This window comes from Wolffia australiana, chromosome 15 (genome assembly GCF_029677425.1).
Source record: "Wolffia australiana isolate 7733 chromosome 15, ASM2967742v1".
NCBI lineage: Eukaryota > Viridiplantae > Streptophyta > Magnoliopsida > Alismatales > Araceae > Wolffia > Wolffia australiana.
Genome location: NC_135849.1, coordinates 5,064,002 through 5,082,346, shown reverse-complemented (window position 1 = coordinate 5,082,346; position 18,345 = coordinate 5,064,002). Strand labels below are relative to the sequence as shown.

The following is an 18,345-nucleotide window of genomic DNA, read 5'->3' as shown; positions in this document are numbered from 1 at the left end:
ATGGACAACACCAACGATGATGGCGAAGACCACCAAGACGGCATCGATGATGACAACGACGGCTATCAAGGTCTCTTCCCATATTCTCTTTCTTTCTTGGGTATCTTTCTCTCTCCCCATATTCTCTCTTTCTTTCTTGGGTATCTCTCTCTCCCCATATTCTCTCTTTCTTTCTTGGGTATCTTTCTCTCTCCCCATATTCTCTCTTTCTTTCTTGGGTATCTTTCTCTCTCCCCATATTCTCTCTTTCTTTCTTGGGTATCTTTCTCTCTCCTCATATTCTCTCTCTTTCTTTCTTGGTCATCTCTCTCTCTCTCCCCATATTCTCTCTTTCTTTCTTGGGTATCTCTCTCTCTCCCCATATTCTCTCTTTCTTTCTTGGGTATCTCTCTCTCCCCATATTCTCTCTTTCTTTCTTGGGTATCTTTCTCTCTCCACATATTCTCTCTCTCTCTTTCTTTCTTGGGTATCTTTCTCTCTCCCCATATTCTCTCTTTCTTTCTTGGGTATCTTTCTCTCTCCACATATTCTCTCTCTCTCTCTTTCTTTCTTGGGTATCTTTCTCTCTCCCCATATTCTCTCTTTCTTTCTTGGGTATCTTTCTCTCTCCTCATATTCTCTCTCTTTCTTTCTTGGTCATCTCTCTCTCTCTCCCCATATTCTCTCTTTCTTTCTTGGGTATCTCTCTCTCTCCCCATATTCTCTCTTTCTTTCTTGGGTATCTCTCTCTCCCCATATTCTCTCTTTCTTTCTTGGGTATCTTTCTCTCTCCACATATTCTCTCTCTCTCTTTCTTTCTTGGGTATCTTTCTCTCTCCCCATATTCTCTCTTTCTTTCTTGGGTATCTTTCTCTCTCCACATATTCTCTCTCTCTCTTTCTTTCTTGGGTATCTTTCTCTCTCCCCATATTCTCTCTCTTTCTTTCTTGGGTATCTTTCTCTCTCCACAATTTCTCTCTCTTTCTTTCTTGGGTATCTTTCTCTCTCCACATATTCTCTCTCTTTCTTTCTTGGGTATCTCTCTCTCTCCTCATATTCTCTCTTTCTTTCTTGGGTATCTCTCTCTCCCCATATTCTCTCTTTCTTTCTTGGGTATCTTTCTCTCTCCACATATTCTCTCTCTCTCTTTCTTTCTTGGGTATCTTTCTCTCTCCCCATATTCTCTCTTTCTTTCTTGGGTATCTTTCTCTCTCCACATATTCTCTCTCTCTCTCTTTCTTTCTTGGGTATCTTTCTCTCTCCCCATATTCTCTCTTTCTTTCTTGGGTATCTTTCTCTCTCCTCATATTCTCTCTCTTTCTTTCTTGGTCATCTCTCTCTCTCCCCATATTCTCTCTTTCTTTCTTGGGTATCTCTCTCTCTCCCCATATTCTCTCTTTCTTTCTTGGGTATCTTTCTCTCTCCCCCGTATTCTCTCTTTCTTTCTTGGGTATCTCTCTCTCTCCCCCATATTCTCTCTTTCTTTCTTGGGTATCTCTCTCTCCCCATATTCTCTCTTTCTTTCTTGGGTATCTTTCTCTCTCCACATATTCTCTCTCTCTCTCTCTTTCTTGGGTATCTTTTTCTCTCCCCATATTCTCCCTTTCTTTCTTGGGTATCTTTCTCTCTCCACATATTCTCTCTCTTTTTCGGTATCTTTCTCTCTCCCCATATTCTCTCTCTTTCTTGGTACCTTCCTTCTCTAACAACTCAGCAAACTGTCGATCGGCAGAAGTCTCTAAGCCAGTCTCTAAACGCCACGTGTCCCAGATAGTCGCCCCACGGACTTGCCACCGCTCATAGTCGCCGCCGCCACGTGGCTAGGCGGCTGGCGGCCCTCCGCCATTCTCTCCATCGCTCCCTTTCTAGCCGGCGAACCGGCCGGGCCGAACCGGTACTGCCGCCGCTTCCTGGACCGGGCGATCCGCCGGTTCAAGACCGAGGAGGCATTCCTAGACGAAAAACTAACCGGGCTCCGCTCCACGTCACTCCTCCACGTGGACACCAACGCCAAGTCAGCACTCGCCAACCTAGCGAAAGAAGCGCAAAGATTGAGACACGTGGCGGTGGAGATCGCGGTCCATCGCGTGCTGAATGGTCAACAAGCGGCGGAGTTCCTCCGCAGGCTTGAGGGCTTCGGCCACGCTCTGAAGGATATATCAAATAGGGGCTAAAAGAGAATTAAGGAGGGTATCTAGATAATAAAAATATCTTCTGGGGGAGAGTGTGCATCCGAGAAGGTGCAAGTTAAGCTGCGGGCTTCTGCTTCTTGGGTACACGATAGCCGCCGACGACGCAGGCGTGGTCGCGCTCGAACGGCTCCAGGGTAACCTGCTCCGCGGGCTTAAACTGGTCCGCCTGCAGCTTCTTAACCTCCTGCGCGAACACCGCCTCCGCCGGCACGGTGGAGTCTATGCAATTCGCCTGCATAACATGATCTCACGTTCAACTTACCGCAAATTCATTAAAAATAAAAATTAAAATATATATATTCTTTACCTTGATGGAGATTACGAAGTGACCGCCGTTCTTCAGGAAGTAAGAGGCATTGAGAGCGAGAATTCTTGCCTGCAGGCCAAGAAAAAACCAAGAGAAAAAGAGAATTTTCTCACGAGAAATTTTGTTGAGATTATCCCAGTAGGGAAAAAATGTATTTTTTAGTAAGTTGGCATCAGTATAATGACGATAAGTTCTCCACACCGAATGTTCAGAGTGTAGGATAAGATTTCGCATGCATCATCTGCCATTGCAATTTGCAACATTAATAACTAAAAACCCAATATCGAATGCCGATTATATTTTTAAAACAAGAATAAGATTGGCATCAGTGAAATGAAATAGCAAAGTTCTCCACAATGAATGTTCAGAGTGTAGGATAAGATTTTGCATGCATCATCAGCCAAGTCCTAATCAAATATCAAACGCACTGATTATCTGAAAAAAGGACACAAGCTTATAGTTATCTAATAATAGATAGGCGATCTCATAAAATCATATAAAAATGGAAAAAAGTAGACAATAGCAGAAGAATAAAACAAAAGACACTCTAATTATAATCGATGAAGAACGGGATCAAGAGCATCAGAATCTTGGAGTCTCATCACCCATCGTAATGTACTGCAGGGGAATCCAAGAACTCATCCTCTGCTACTTTAAATAGAAATCCGAGTGAATGAAGAAAAAATAAATGGGTAAGTTCTCCAAGGCAACGCATGAAGCAAAAAAAAATAAAAAAATAAAACCGACAAAAACCAACATAAAATAATAAATGAAAAGTATTGCAGCGTACCTGGTCAGGCTGCGCAACATCTGAGAAGATAACATCTACCATGCTAACCAGCATTCGGTACCTCGCAGGATGCCTTGCATCTTCAATGATGGGGATGATATTAGTACGTTTCTTAGCCATATTCACCAAATCTCTACCGCTTCTGTGAGAGAATTCAACAGCGTAGACAACCCCAGTCTGCAAATCATCAACAAGATAAATCAAATTTCAAGCGTTCTACCCACAAAAATAGATTAAAATAAGAGTCATTGAAAAATCGTACCGGCCCAACAAGGTCAGAGACGTGAGAAACAGTCGTCCCAGACGCGGCTCCCAAGTATAGAACTCGAGACCCAGGAGTCTAAAATTAAAAACAAGGGATAATTTAGCAATGGTAAATAATTTAACATTGAAGCAAAAACTATAGAACAGTTATACAGATCAACACTTACAATCCAAATGTTGTCCACACCGCCCAAGATTGCAGCAGCAAGCTTAGAACGGAACGGATTCCACACGCGGTACTCCGTTTTCGTTCCATCCTCGTTCTGATTAAAATCATTTGATGAAAATTTTCAAACTGATTCAAAGCAATGAGCAAAAGAACAGGAAGGAGTAATAAAATGAGGGTTTCACCTGGATTGCTACACGTTTCTCTCCGTAGACTGACTCTCCGGTGACCAAGTTCTTGGTGCAGAGCGCGTCTTCTTTGCCCTTTGCAACGAACACGCCTGCGTGGCGATGGGGCTCAACAATGACCTTACTTCCTCCTCTCATTCCACCGCGGCCGCCACCTCGGCCACGACCGCCACCGCGACCACCGCCGCGTCCTCCGCCACGACCACGGCCTCCGCCATCGCCACGGCCGCCTCCGCGTCCTCCGCCACCTCTGCCTCTTCCGCCGCCTCCGAACGATCCTCTTCCTTAAAAGTACATTCGAGCTCAGATCTTCGAACAAACAATGGCGGAAATCGATGCAATATTGGATCGAAAAAGAAGAATAATAAGATTGGATTGAAGAATAATTTGATCGGATTGAAGAACAAGAAGAAGATTTGATTGAAGGAGAAGAAGATTGGATTGAAGAACAGGAAGAAGATTGGATTGAAGAACGAGAAGAAGATTGGATTGAAGGAGAAGAAGAGGAAGGATTGGGATCGATCTCACCTCTGGGGGGCCGCATCTTGCTCCGAGAGAGACTAGGCTTTAGGGTTTTAGAATGGAGGGTTTCTACACTTGAAGAGGAGTGCAGTATTTATAGAGTTTCGGTTAGGGTTTAAGGGAGTTACCGGGTAGTTAATGGGCTTATATTGGGCTAACAAGGGATGGCCCATCGAGGCTCTTAACGGATCGGGGGGATCCGTTGTCCACGTGGATGAATCTGATTCGTCGACTATGGAATTTAAATCCAGAGACGCTGCTTAACGGGTCGGGCTGAGATCCGTAGAATCCGATAAATGTTTGTCCACGTGGAGAAATCCTATTGGTCAGAACACGCGTAGGCGCACGATTCCGCTTTAAAACCGCCATGAGAGAGAAGAAGAAGAAGAAGAAGGAGAAGAAGAAGAGGAAGAATGAGGCGACGAACCGAGCGGATTGCCAATGTTGTGAGCTTCATCTTGATCTTCGTCTTGGCTAAGACAGCGGCGGCGTTGTACACTTCGTCGTCTCCCGTTGTCCAGCTCACTCCTTCCAACTTCAAATCGAAGGTGCCGCCACTTATTCTAACCACTTCTCGATCAAATCTACACTTTTGTATCATTTTTTTGTGATTTTATTGCTTGATATGGTTGATATTTGATTTTTTTTGCCGTGGATTGCGTGCTCTTCTGATCACTTCTGGATCACCTATCCACTTGTGTAGTGTTCTGTGACGTGAATTGCTTGATTAGGTTGATGTTTGATTTTTTTTTCGTGGATTGTTTGATCTTCTGATCACTTCTGGATCAAATCTACACTTGTGTAGCATTTTTTTATGTGGATTGGTTCATCTGGTTGACATTTGATATTTGGTTGTTTTTCTGATCACTTCTGGATCAAATCTCCACTTGTGCAGCATTTTCTGGCGTAGATTATTCGATCTGTTGACATTTGATTTTTGTGTGTCGTGGATTGCTTGGTGTGTTTGATATTTGATTTTCTTGCAACGTGGATTGCTTGACCTGGTTGAAATTTGATGATTATTTACGTGGATTGTTTGATTTCAGGTTTTGAATTCTAATGGTGTGGTGCTGGTGGAGTTTTTCGCGCCGTGGTGCGGTCATTGCCAGGCGCTGACGCCAGCGTGGGAGCGAGCTGCAACAGTCCTCAAAGGGGTAGCCACTGTGGCTGCTCTTGATGCTGACGAGCACAAGGCTCTTGCTCAGGTTTTTCTCCTTTACCCTCGTTCAAGTAGAAATTCTCACCGTTAAATCGATTTCTTTCCTTGGGAATTACATTTCTCGATTTTGTTTCTCGATTCAAACGATATTTTCAAAGACTTGAACTGTATAAACCTCGTAACTGATTATTTGGTTGAAACGTTAGAAACATCTGCTAAGTTTTGCGGATAAATTTCTGGTTTCTTCCACCTCCTCGGGTGTAGGACGATCAATTTTGGGTTAGGTCGGCGAGAATTGAAGCTCTCACCTTCTGGATAAGATATTCGTTAAATATTATCGACTATCTTAATTCTAATTGTTCATTTTTAGTGATTGATAGAAGAAATGTCTTCCGATCTTGTGGATAAATTTATGATTTTGTTCTCTTGCTCATGCCTAGATCGATCAATTCCGGGTTAGATCGAAACGACTTGAATCTTCCGTATTCGGGTTAAGATACTCCACAAGGACAATCGACAGTCTTGATTTTATTTCTTCAACTTTAACGATTGTTGAGCTTTTCAGCGATTGAATACAAGTTTTCCAGCTTACAAGTTGAATAAAAAAAATTCAGCGATTGAATACAGTTTTCTAACTTGAAAATTTTTTTTTTGAAGAAAAAAATAAAATAATGATTTGTCGACTCCACTGGGGATCGAACCCAGAATCTCTGGGTCCGTAGACCAGCGCCTTATCCATTGGGCCATGGAGTCATTGTTGGCGTTGATTTATGACTTCTTTTTTGGCTGCAGGAATATGGAATCAAAGGATTTCCCACAATCAAAGTATTCTCTCCTGGAAAGCCTCCAGTAGATTATCAAGGCGCAAGGGACGTTAAACCAATTGTGGAGTTTGCTCTGAAGCAGGTTTCCTTACGATAGTATTTTCATTGGGATTTACATCGCTATTTTGGATTTTAGAAATAGATCTGTTTTTTAGGTTATCCTTATTGGTTTCTTTTAATTCAAAAAACGAAAATAAGGCTTATTTTTTGCTTTCTAATCCCTTGGAAATCGAAAACTGACAAATATAACTTGAATTAATTTTTTCTGCGGACAGGTCAAGTCTCTCCTGAAGGAAAGATTAGATGGAAAACCAACTGGAGGATCCAGCGGAAAAACAGAAACTAGCTCATCCATAGAGTTGAATTCTCAAAATTTTGACGATCTCGTTATAAAAAGTAAAGACCTCTGGATAGTAGAATTCTTCGCTCCTTGGTAATCATTCATGTCCCAGATACTAAGAATTATTCCATGTTTTTTGTTTTTTTTTCCTCGTCAATTCCCTTGGATGACAAATTATTAATAAATTGAATTAGTAAATTTATTTATTAATTCAATTGATTATAAATTTTCAGGTGTGGACATTGCAAAAAGCTGGCACCGGAGTGGAAAAGGGCTTCAAATAACCTCAAGGGGAAGGTGAAGCTGGGACACGTAGATTGCGACGCTGAAAAAGTAAGTTCTATTAACGGGTCATGTAAACCTCCTGTTTAATGCTTCGATTTAGTGGGAGATGAAAATTTTGTCATCGTAATCTTCATCCAAGAATTTTTTCATAATTGTCCATGTTTTACTTGAACAAATAATGATGACAATGATGAACTGAAATGAAGCATGACGATGTCGGATCATGGAAACCAGATGACGATGATGATGTCACTACTAAATGCTGATCTCCTGTTTAGTGACTTATTTGTCTTCTACATCTGCAAATTTTACCGTTGTCAGGTTTATCCAAGTTTAGATTGAACAATGAAGACGGCAATTTTGGTTCTTGGAAACTGGATGAAGATGACATGAGTACATACATCTTATCTTAGAACCCTATTGATGACGACGAAGAGGATGATGATGATGATGTTGACAGATTGTCATCAACTGATAGATGATGATGATGATGTTGACAGTTTTTCATCAACTGATAGATGATGATGATGAGGATTACACGCACTGGATTGATGATGATGATTTGTCATCGTCATCGTTGTCATCTCTTCGCCATCATCATTGTTGTTGCAGAATCCTTTATGGGATGATTCATGTCCTCTTTTTAAATTCTCTGCTACTGCCTTAGGTTGCTCATGATGACCATCATATAATATAAAATTAAAAGTAAGTAATAAATTAAAATAAAAGAATAATAAGGAAAAAAAATAAAAATGTCTCAGTATATCTAATCTTAAATTATCACCGTTATTCTGATTTATTTTCCTCTCTAGTCTCTGATGAGCAGGTTCAACGTGCAAGGATTTCCAACAATTTTGGTATTTGGCCATGACAAGGACAGCCCTCAGCCATACGAAGGAGCGAGGACTGCGTCCGCGATAGAGTCGTTTGCACTTGAGCAATTGGAGTCCAACATGGCACCACCGGAGGTCTCAGAGCTGACCGGCCCGGTAATGAACGATAAAAAAAGAAAATATTTAATAAAAAATTACTGATTTTAAAACATTTATCTAAATTTTAAATATATATTATTAGGAAATCATGGAGGCAAAGTGTGCTCCGGCGGCGATATGTTTCGTGGCTTTTCTCCCGGATATATTGGACTCTAAAGCTGAGGGAAGGAACAAATACATCAGTACTCTTCTCTCCGTTGCCGAAAAGTTCAAGAGAAGCCCCTACAGGTGAGCTCCTCGTTTTCTCTCAATTTTCATTCATGAATCTTCCATCTTGCGAGCAAAAAAAAAAAGTTTATGAAATCGAAATTTCAAGAGAAATATGTTATCAATGAACTCTTCCGTCTTTAGGAGCAAAGAAAGTAAAAAGGACTGAACTGTATTTGATTTATGACATCTTCCATCTGTACAAGCAAAAACTGGTAATTTTTATTATTATTTTTTATTTTTTAGCAAAAACTGGTAATTATGAATTCTTCCTTCCTCACGAGCAAAAAGTGGTTTAGAAATTGTATTTCATGAACTTTTCCATCTCCATGAGCAGAAAAAATGAAAAGCAACCAATTGAGCATCCCCTGGAAGACATGGTCACTCTGTTCTGTTCGTTTTAAACGAAAAAAAAAATTCGCACAAAGAACCGCACAGGGCCTTGTTCTTTGTTCTGTTCTTTTTTTTCTTCAAAAACGAACAAAATTCGCACATTCGCACAAAACTAGAACAAAATTCGCACAAAGCGAACAAAAGAACCGCACACAAGTCAGTGCGATGTTCTGTTCGAATTTGTTTTTGTTCTGTTCGGAAAACCGAACAGAACGAACAATTCGCACAAATTCGCACGAAAAGAACAGAACGACCATGTCTAACCCCGGGTGAAGAACATCAATGTTAAATGAGAAGAAAAAATTACTTTTTTTGTGTTGAAAAATATTGACATTTTCACTTCTCTGGAGTAAGTGTGGATAAGTGGAAGTGGGATTTTGTTTTTGATTTTTTTTTTGAAAAGTGGGATTTTGTTTGTTGATGAGTGACACTGAGTTTGGATGTGTGGGGAAATGTGGTGGTGGGGTGCAGCTACGTGTGGGCGGCTGCGGGGAAGCAAGCTGAACTGGAGAAGCAGCTGGGCGTGGGGGGTTACGGCTACCCGGCCCTGCTCGCCCTCAATATCAAGAAGGGCGCCTACGCCCCTCTCAAAAGCGCCTTCCAGCTCGACCAGATAGTGTAAGTCTTTCTTGATCTCTCTTTCTCTTCATCTCCCTTCTCCTTTCTATCTCTTCCTCTTCTCTCTTTTCTCTTCTCTCCCCCATCTCTCTCTTTCACTCTTTCACATTATATATATATATATATATATGTATCCCATCTCCATGTCTCTCTCTTTCCTCTTCTCTCTTCTCTCTTCTCTCTCTCTCGTTCTCTCTTCCTCCTTTTGTCTCTCTCTCTCTCTTTCACTCTTTCACATTATATATATATGTGTATCCCATCTCCATGTCTCACTCTTTCCTCTTCTCTTCTCTCTCATTTTCATCTCCCTGTCGATCTCTTTCCACTCTCTCTCTCTCTCAATCTATATATATATATCTATCTCTCTCTCTATCAATCTATACATATATATCTCTCTCTATCAATCTATATATATATATATATATCTCTATCAATCTATATATATCTATCTCTCTATCAATTCTCTCTCTCTCTCTCTCTCTCTCTCTCTCTCTCTCTCTCTCTCTCTCTCTCTCTCTCTCTCTCTTCCCCCCCCCTCCCTCTCTCTCTCCTGGCTCACTAGTCGCTCTGTCTTTGGCAGTGAATTTGTGAAGGAGGCAGGGAGAGGGGGCAAAGGCAACCTGGCCTTCGAGGGCACCCTCAAGGTGGTCCCCACCGAGCCATGGGACGGCCAGGACGGTCAAGTCGTCGACTCCGACGAGTTCTCCCTCGAAGAGCTCATGGCCGACGACCATGACACCCCTGTCAACGACGAGCTCTAATGTTGACCCACCCCCAGTCAAACCCCCCCGGCCCGCCGGCTTCCGTAGAACAATCTCGAGACCACGTTGACCTAAGTGAGCTTAATTCGATCCTGAGAACCATCACAAGTACGGCCGGTTGAACAAGAAACCGATGTGAGAGTTAACGCCATCACTGGTTACCACGAGTGAGTTTATGACGCGTCGTCCGGCGGAGCTTCGAATTGGTTTCAATAGAAAAGGAATAGCCAAAGAACCCTGCTGACTTCTTTTCAATAAAAGATGACTAATTCAACTGTCCCAGAGTTGACCGGGTCAATAACGGTAGAGTTGACTTAGTCAACCTTAAAAGTACATAATTATCATGAGTGAGTTTATGATGCGTCGTCTGGCGGAGTTTAGAATTGGTTTCAATAGAAAAGGAATAGCCAAAGCAACCCTGCTGACTTCTTTTCAATAAAAGATGACTAAGTCAACTTTCCCAGAGTTGACCAGGTCAATCACCGTAGAGTTGACTTAGTCAACCTTAAAAGTACATAATTATCAAAATTGATACAAGAGAGTGAGCTTTGACAGGTCAACGTCTGTGCCGTTGACTTATTAGGCTCCCAGAGTTATTCCAATAAACAGGATATGAACATGGGTAATGACACAAAAAGTTAGGGGCTGACTCGGCCGCCACGTCGTACACGCATGATCCAGCTGGCTGCCGAGGTGGCGAGATTTTTGACACGTGGATTATGGGCTTCCCGAAAGCACGATCCGGAAAGGATTTACGTCGAAAGTGGGATCCGATAGTTGAGGACGAGGTCGTCCGGCTTCTTCCAAATGTAAGCTCTCACAGTCGCCAAGCTCATTTCAGGCAACAGAACCTGATCAATTAAGAGGGAAATCAAATGTTTTAAAAAACTAGGTTTAAGATTTTTAACAATCCCATGTGAATGTATTTCTAGACAAGTATCTAAATTCACCGAAATTCCGGCGAGAAGCCGTCGAAAAAAGGAAAGAAACAAATTATCATGGATGGGTGTTAATGAATATTAAATATAGCATGATTTTAAGCTCAAGATGAAACCCCCAATTTCTAAGCTACTTGGCGCTTGCTCCTTCACGCAAAACAGTAATGCTATTGAAAACAATTGCCCGAAACTAACTCGTAAGAAATTATTTTTTTGAAAATAAAAAAATTAAGAACATCATACCTGATTATTACACAGGATTTCTATGGAGGGTTTAAGCTTCTGCCACGGCTTTGAGCCACCAGGAGAGAGCTGAGACGGAGCCGGAGATAACGCAGCGGAGGAGAGTGCCACGTTCCCACTCCCTGTTTCTTGGGGCGTATCCAAAACAACTTTCTCCACGACATAACTAATCACCTGCAAAACAACCCGGAGAAAAAAATGAATCCTTGCAAATGTCTCATACTGATGAAGATAAATTGCGAATTGGAATTATTAACGTTTATACTTACTTTATGAATTCGCAATATCCGCGGGGCAACAAGTTTTCCCTGGGTGAGCACCTGTACACTCGAACCTTCATACGGGTGTAGATAAAAACTGCACCTGAAAAAAAGGAAGCGGTCTCAGTTTGGTAATGACGATTTTAAGATATCAGTAATGATCGTTATAAGATCTGGGTAACAATATCTATAAGTTTCTGGCGTCTAAACAGATGCAGAAATTTTCATGTACGCAAGAAATGAGAGGTATAGAACAGAAAATCGTCATTACTATTTATAGCCAGTGTTTACCAGCGGTGGCCGCAGCCACAAGTTTGGACAACTTTTTCCTTAATTTTCGCTAATCTACTAAGATTCCCAGCAAAACTGGTGGATCTCGATTATTTCTTGCCTATAAGGCTCGTGACTTCTATTTATTTTCTGCTCTGGAAATAAAAGCTGACGAGGGCCAGTTAAATTTAGAAAAGGTAACGCCAAATCAAGTTTTCCAACCGTTCATCAAAAACTCAGGTTTATTTTCTAAAAATATTCCGACCATTCATCAGTGATGAAGAGAGTGAAGGTAGAAAAGACCTGTCTTTTTCGTTAATAAAAGAAGGAAAGAGAGAGAATTGGTAAATTACTTTGCATTTTCTCGAGGGGGCATCCGATTTTTCAGCACGCTGTCAAGGCACCACCACGGAAGATCCTTCTCGTCCTCGGAGCCGTCCAGCTCAGTGAGTTTCTTCCTCCAGGGTCCTCCCTGAGAGCCTTCGGTGATAATGGAAGGAGGAAAAACCCTAGAAAACTCGAATGCTGGAAGAACCGCGCTTTGGCCTTCGACACCGTCATCCACCTCATTAGAGTGAGAATGATTCTTTGTTGCGTCTTTTCCCGATGGTAGATCGCCGCCGTTGGCGGAGACTTGCGGCCCAGAGGATCTTTGTTTTCTCTTGGCCAACCAGGGAGACAGTAGACCGCGCAGAGTCTCTTGAGCAAGGTTGATCTGCAGGGATATCAAAAATTAAAGGATCAAATTACACCAGTAACAAGATTGCAATAAGAACAGCAACCGCGATCCAATTTTGGGTGATCCTCCTTAATTTCTTCAAAAAATTAAATACAAACGAATTGCTTTTGTTTACACCTCATTATCCTGTAAGATTGAGGAAAAAAAGCACCCTTTGATGGTTATCTCGTAAATCAACCAGTTGATATTTCGTTTCCTTTTTACACAAAAATATAAATTTCCTTGCTAATTTTTGGACAAATCTCGGGCGATGTGTTGAAGAATTACGAAATTAGTAAATTACATATTCAATGGAATGAAACATGATCGCAAAAAAGGCAGGAATTACAAGAACAAAGCTGAATTGTGCTCATCTTTTTTATTGTAAATTATCCAATACCATTTTTTTTTGCGGAGGTCGGGAGCAATGTAGAGACAATGTAGAATTTAGATATTAAATTATTTTTTTTGAACGATAATTTGATATTCAATTGTAAAGAAAAATATCAGAAATAGGCAGGAGTAGGAAGAAAGCATTAAAAGAATGAAACTAAGTTTCAGTCTCCACTTCTACAGCAAATTATCTATTTCACTTGGTGTTGATAACTTGTAAAATTAATAATGACATATTCAATATGATGCTCAACCATAAAGAAATAATATCACAAAAAGACAGGAATTAAGAGAAAGCATTTTATTTTGAAAGAATTAAAAGACAGCTTTAAAAGGATGAAAGTGAATCTCAATCTTCTATTAGGGTAAATTATTTATTTTCGTTGTTATTTTGTGCAATTAATAATTGCATATTCGATTTGATGTCCAAATTTTAAAGGAAAAAAATCACAAAAAAGAAGGAAATAGAGAAGTGAATAAAGACAAGCACCTTATGCTCCTCTGATGCTCCAGGGATGTTCAAATCAACAGCATACATCTCGGCAGAAAAGCATTGTGGCGTATCCAAATGCACAGACAAGTTCCCTAGACGAGTATCTACAGTGAACCAAGCTGGAATGCTTACCTAGAATTGCAAAAACAGTTCCAAAAATAAATTCAGATATCATGAGATCTGCATAAAAAGCATGTGAGCAACAGAAAAGAGACGGAATAGTCCAGCTTGCTCGTACCATTTCAAAGAGTTCTTCTTTCTTCTCATCGAAAGAAACCTGCATAAAATACAAGTAGGGTGTTAGCTACTCTCCCGTAATCAACGAGGACGTTTATTTTGAAACAAATCAGAGCAAGAACAACAGAAACCTCTCCGTAATCCTCAACCACAGTTCCTTTAGTGATCTCCCAGAGTTTGACTGAGCCTGCGGCATCCTGACGATAAGAACACAAACAATCAAAAATTCTCTCAAAAAAATATTTTCAAATATTTTCAAGTCGAGGTCAAATAATAACAAAAAGAGAGCGAACATATGAATATGATCACCACCTTAGTCAAGACCTGCCTCCTATTGTTTAAAATCTCGTGCTGAACGATCCCAGGGGTCCCTGGTATAGTGAAAGATGGCTCTGTGTAAACAGGATCCTAAAGACAAATCGTCATCCAAAACAAGAGAGTTTCAGATAAGCATGAAGCATGAGATTTCCCAAAGAACAGACAAACAGAAACAGTTGCCAGACATAAAAGCAGAGCAGACAAAATCAACAAAATAAATTTTGAGATCTTGTGAGAACATTGATCAAATTCAAAAAACCATTGATACACCCGAAATTAAAAGCCATGAGAAATTTCTGGAAGATCAATAAGACCATATGTCTGCTATTTGAACCAGTAGATCGATAAAAAAAAAAAAAAAATAGGAACAATTGACAGCGATAGAATCGAATTTTCCTCCCTCTGTATGCCAGGAGTATCTCCCAGCCGCAACCCTCGATTTTTGAAAATCGATTCACTGCACATAACTTCTCGCCAAAACTTCCTGCCTTATTTATAGTTTCCTAAACACGTGCCACACGAGTCACCATCATGCGAACGCCCTTATCACTTCCACAACAAATTAAACTTTTGCCCGTCTCAAATATCACTCGGCTACCAACAATTTTAAACATTTCACCAGGAATTACGTCTCCAATCAGCGACCAAGTAAATTGCAGATAATATTAAGGAAATAAAGAACTAAAGAAACAGTTATACTCACAGGTGAAGATCCCTCAGTGAAGGTCCTTGACCGAGTAAACGACAAATTGCCAGCTAAAAACGAATTCCCCCTCTCAAAAAGTTTCTGAGGATTTAACCCTTCTGAAGGCCACCTATGCACAGAGGAATCAGTAGTGGCAACCCACACGTCGTCGTCCTTTAACGCCAATTGCAGTATGGGATGCTCCTCCTTACAGAGCAGAAGACTTTCTCTGGTGGTCAAGTCCGTCAAATAAAGCTGAAATGGATAATTGCATAATTCAACCATCAGTGCCTTCAGGGGAAAAATCAATTAATTTAAACTGAATAAATTAATGAAAGAATGACATACAGAAAGATCACGACCCCCGCTGTAAACGTGACTGAAATTTGGTGTGCTGGCCAGCGCCCAGACAGAATCAGTGTGCACAGCATATGAATGAATGCATCGCTGCTGACCAAGATCCCACAGCCTACAGTATCAAGATAAATTATTAGTAAATAAATAAAATCCAGATTAACACACTCGAAAACACTAGCAGGGACGATTAGGCAAGCTTGTCCGATAGGGAAATTACCGTATCATAGAATCTGACGAACCAGATAAACAATACCTGCACCATTAAAAAAAGGGCTTGTTTCAGAAAATGGTTTGAAATTTTTATAAATAAATATGAATAAATAAGGGCCAAAACTATATACCTGCCACTAGAATCCAAAAGCAGAGCTCGGATGTTATCGCTGTGGCCCCGCATCTTCATGTTCTTTAAGCCAGTTCTTGGGTCCCAGACTCGTATCACCTAAACATAAACATTAATAATAAAGGGGGAAACGCATGATAACCTTAAAAGGGCAACAAAAAACAAAAAAAATATATACCTTTTCAGTTCCTCCAGAGACGAGTAAGGTGCCGGAATCATTCATTGCAAGAGCATAGACTGAATCTTTATGACCTTTGACAGTAACCGGTGAGTAACCAATAGATTGTGTGGCGTGAGCAGAAATGCTGCTACTAGAATTGATTGAGCGAAGGGTAGAAACGGGAATTCCCGAATTTCCAGAAACGGTAGTTCCATTTGAACTCTCCTCCTCTGTTAGGTCGACAGACTTGCTCACAGGGACAACTGCTGCTTCAATATCCCATATAAAGACCTCGCCGCCGAGCCCCCCAGAGGCCACTATGTTATTCTACAATGCGAGGCTAAGAATAAATCAAAATCGGAAACTTTGATAGGGAATCACAAGGTTAATCATTTGTACATTACATTTTTTCCCGCAAAGGCGAGGGATATCACGTAGTCAGAATGTTGGCGTAGAGTCCTGACGCATGTTGATTCGGACAAACAGTTCCAAACCTAGTGGCGAATGGAAGGACCGTACAATTTATTATAATAAATATACAATAAAACAAGGTGAAATTTAAATGATATTGAACCTTGATAGTAGTGTCTGAGGAACAAGACACCAGTTTGTCACCCACAAGCACGATATCATTCACCTGCTCAACGAAGGAGCATGTTTATGTGAAGTGAAGCAGTTAAGGAACAAGGAATAGCTCATGGAGGGGTTTAATTGAGCTAATTCCAACAGAGTAACAAGCTTTAGAGAAATCGGTGGCATAAATTTCAAATAAAATGAAAAGTGGGGCTCAAAAAATAAAAAACCCAAGAATCAGATGTACTCGGAAGCCATACCCGTCACTTCTTTTAATGTTACTTGGATTCAGGAGAGTAATCCCATGTTTCATCAGAAATTTGAGCATGATTCGGAGTCAAAGTTACAGTGTTTTGTAGGAAACATAGATTCCATGATGCTGATTGCAATTTCAAGAATATTTTTTTTGAAGAATTTTTTAATAAGATATTGTCCACCACTCCTAGAATAATTTCCCAACTTATTTGAGGATCCACTAACCCAGTCAGGGTTAATTCAGTCATTTAAAACTAGAGTGGCATCACTTTAAATACCTATTATCCTCCCATAAGGACGGCAATCAATAGATTTCACTGTCTATCTCTCACTCAGATCCATTATATTCTCATAGATAATAACACCAAGGCAAATAAGATGGTGTAAAGAGAGAGAGAGAGAGAGAAATAAAACCAACATTAATGAAATTTAAAAAAAAATAAATGATGGTGTAAAACCATCAGAATTAGGAAAGAGACATACCCAGTCAACATGAGATTCAAACGTTGCAGAGCAAGTTGCGGTATCATCACCCAACGCCCACCTTTTGAGGGTCCCATCTCGACTACCGGTGAACAAATAATCCGAAGTCTCGAAAGAGAGAGGTTTATAAAGAGCCAAGCAATTGACTCCAGCACAGTGCTGCAGGTAAATGCAACTTTTTAAATAAATTACTGCAAACTAAAAGGCAAGGAAATTGGTAAAACCTTTGAATCGTCTGTGCTATTCAAAACGTAAGTGAGTCGTTTCTCTTTCCGAGGACGGGAAGAGTTTGACGCATTCCCCGTACTGGCTACCCGGTGCATCGCAGCCTACAAGAAATTTATCATAAACATTCTTCGTTGGTTCATTAAAATGTATCAGTGCAATACATCTTGATGCTGGAATTCAGAAAATATGCCCAAGGCATACAGTTGCAGAGCTTAAATATTAAGGAAAGAAACCATTGCAATCAGCAATGACGATGAGAGAAGAAGATTTTGCAGGTGGATTGAGAGGATAAAAGAATTATGGTTACATTACCGAATGGATAGTCTCAAACTAATGAGAAATTAAAGCATGGCACTTTGAAATTATTAAGGTTTTCAGGGCATCATGCTATACCAGGGTTTGTTGCCTTCTACAGTCAAATGTTCGATGAAGTCATACAAATCGTCTGGTCAAACGAACAAGTCAGTCTTCATTTTTGCCGAATTCACTGCAAATAGGTAAAAATACGTTGAAAATCTCTAATTTATATTTTCAATCGCTTGAATAATAAAGTTATCCAAGAAAAAAGCCAGAGAGCTTCTATATTGGATTGACGAGCTCAGAGAGCGGTATAAAGACCAGCGAGTTTTTTACTTGGGAAGCGATAGAGGAAATACTCATTTCAAAAATGTAGAGAGTGAATTAAGAACCGATGGAAGAGTTCAATTGAGTACATCACGAAAAATCCCCAGCAAATCGTAGAGTCTGAGGAAAAAATGATAATCAATCATTAGTTAATGAGAGGATCTTTGGCAGATTGGATTTCCAAGAAAAAAAAACTCCAATAGCCAGCCGCAGGGAAAAATCCGACACAAATTTCTCATGGCCATTGAGCAGGAAGATTCGCCCTAAAAAATCAGATAATGCCAACAAAACCATCGATTGAACTCCCTCGGCGCCCAAATAAGCAAAAATTCCCTCTCAAACAAACGCGCAAACGAAACAAAAAAACAGATGATACCCGCAAATGTCACAAAGAAGTGCCCCGCCCCATTCAAAAAAAAACAAGCCTACAGAGGTTAAAGAGGGATCTTACTTGGGCGGATAAACTACCAGATGCGCTGCAGAAACGGAGAACAAGCCAAAGCGCAATTCATCGACCAAAAAGAAGCACGATCCACCGACAACCAAATCGATCAGCAATCGAGATTAGCACACCTTCTGGAGTATCGGAACAGGGCGGAAACCCTAGATCGGGACGACGGGGGAGGCCGAGATGGAGGAGAAAGCCGAGCTCGCGCTGTGCGAGGGTTGACGAAGGGGATTCGTTCAAAAAGGAACGCGGCGATGACGAGAATCGCCACTCGCCGAAATCGCAGAGATGAAGCTCGCAACTTTGCAAAGGAAAATCTATCTCGCGGCGGCCTG

The 18,345-nt window shown here is 40.8% G+C and overlaps 4 protein-coding genes and 2 non-coding genes across 8 annotated transcripts; 2 read left to right on the top strand and 4 right to left on the bottom strand.

Annotated features, from left to right (window-relative positions):
• On the top strand, positions 1-2,153 carry LOC144712628 (seed dormancy control protein). Its single transcript, XM_078586902.1, has 2 exons — positions 1-70; positions 1,750-2,153. The coding sequence occupies exons 1-2, from the start codon at positions 1-3 to the stop codon at positions 2,151-2,153; spliced, it is 474 nt and encodes a 157-aa protein (XP_078443028.1).
• On the bottom strand, positions 2,144-4,479 carry LOC144713027 (rRNA 2'-O-methyltransferase fibrillarin 2-like). Its single transcript, XM_078587494.1, has 7 exons — positions 4,415-4,479; positions 3,884-4,170; positions 3,700-3,795; positions 3,531-3,608; positions 3,269-3,445; positions 2,479-2,547; positions 2,144-2,403 (listed from the first exon to the last, which is right to left on the bottom strand). Exons 1-7 carry the CDS (start codon positions 4,428-4,430, stop codon positions 2,227-2,229), a joined length of 900 nt encoding a protein of 299 aa, XP_078443620.1. The 5' UTR covers positions 4,431-4,479; the 3' UTR covers positions 2,144-2,226.
• On the bottom strand, positions 3,057-3,129 carry LOC144713378 (small nucleolar RNA snoR60). The gene has a single exon (XR_013584039.1). It is a non-coding gene; the product is annotated as a small nucleolar RNA snoR60 (small nucleolar RNA).
• A 313-nt stretch (positions 4,480-4,792) lies between the features above and the next one.
• Positions 4,793-10,098, top strand: LOC144713336 (protein disulfide isomerase-like 2-3). The gene is made up of 9 exons (XM_078587923.1): positions 4,793-4,956; positions 5,455-5,613; positions 6,360-6,473; positions 6,667-6,824; positions 6,965-7,064; positions 7,829-8,005; positions 8,091-8,236; positions 9,080-9,226; positions 9,807-10,098. The coding sequence occupies exons 1-9, from the start codon at positions 4,822-4,824 to the stop codon at positions 9,985-9,987; spliced, it is 1,317 nt and encodes a 438-aa protein (XP_078444049.1). The 5' UTR covers positions 4,793-4,821; the 3' UTR covers positions 9,988-10,098.
• TRNAR-ACG (transfer RNA arginine (anticodon ACG)) lies at positions 6,248-6,320 on the bottom strand. Its single transcript has one exon. It is a non-coding gene; the product is annotated as a tRNA-Arg (tRNA).
• Positions 10,099-10,391: 293 nt separating the features above from the next.
• LRS1 (Transducin/WD40 repeat-like superfamily protein) lies at positions 10,392-18,345 on the bottom strand. 3 transcript variants are annotated; one of them, XM_078587920.1, is made up of 19 exons: positions 18,014-18,345; positions 17,332-17,425; positions 16,935-17,039; positions 16,711-16,869; positions 15,974-16,036; positions 15,804-15,893; positions 15,418-15,726; positions 15,241-15,338; positions 15,117-15,152; positions 14,891-15,011; positions 14,561-14,797; positions 13,852-13,947; positions 13,671-13,736; positions 13,541-13,579; positions 13,300-13,434; positions 12,052-12,413; positions 11,438-11,531; positions 11,169-11,342; positions 10,392-10,838 (listed from the first exon to the last, which is right to left on the bottom strand). In XM_078587920.1, exons 3-19 carry the CDS (start codon positions 17,031-17,033, stop codon positions 10,740-10,742), a joined length of 2,277 nt encoding a protein of 758 aa, XP_078444046.1. In that variant the 5' UTR covers positions 17,034-17,039; positions 17,332-17,425; positions 18,014-18,345; the 3' UTR covers positions 10,392-10,739. The 3 variants fall into 3 exon arrangements, with proteins under 3 accessions (XP_078444046.1, XP_078444048.1, XP_078444047.1); XM_078587922.1 differs by having other exon boundaries at positions 17,332-17,383; XM_078587921.1 differs by having other exon boundaries at positions 18,136-18,345.

Excerpts from the sequence above, each read along its gene's own strand:
- LOC144712628 (XM_078586902.1), top strand. The coding sequence starts at position 1 with ATGGACAACACCAACGATGATGGCGAAGACCACCAAGACGGCATCGAT. Across the intron at positions 71-1,749 it reads TGACAACGACGGCTATCAAG|ATAGTCGCCCCACGGACTTG; the intron begins GTCTCTTCCCAT and ends CACGTGTCCCAG.
- LOC144713027 (XM_078587494.1), bottom strand. Across the intron at positions 3,446-3,530 it reads TCTCTGACCTTGTTGGGCCG|ACTGGGGTTGTCTACGCTGT; the intron begins GTACGATTTTTC and ends GATGATTTGCAG. Across the intron at positions 2,404-2,478 it reads ACTTCGTAATCTCCATCAAG|GCGAATTGCATAGACTCCAC; the intron begins GTAAAGAATATA and ends CATGTTATGCAG.
- LOC144713336 (XM_078587923.1), top strand. The coding sequence starts at position 4,822 with ATGAGGCGACGAACCGAGCGGATTGCCAATGTTGTGAGCTTCATCTTG. Across the intron at positions 6,474-6,666 it reads TGGAGTTTGCTCTGAAGCAG|GTCAAGTCTCTCCTGAAGGA; the intron begins GTTTCCTTACGA and ends TTCTGCGGACAG. Across the intron at positions 9,227-9,806 it reads TTCCAGCTCGACCAGATAGT|TGAATTTGTGAAGGAGGCAG; the intron begins GTAAGTCTTTCT and ends TGTCTTTGGCAG.
- LRS1 (XM_078587920.1), bottom strand. The coding sequence starts at position 17,033 with ATGCACCGGGTAGCCAGTACGGGGAATGCGTCAAACTCTTCCCGTCCT. Across the intron at positions 16,037-16,710 it reads TTGAATCTCATGTTGACTGG|GTGAATGATATCGTGCTTGT; the intron begins GTATGTCTCTTT and ends TTCGTTGAGCAG. Across the intron at positions 13,948-14,560 it reads TCACTGAGGGATCTTCACCT|GATCCTGTTTACACAGAGCC; the intron begins GTGAGTATAACT and ends ATTTGTCTTTAG.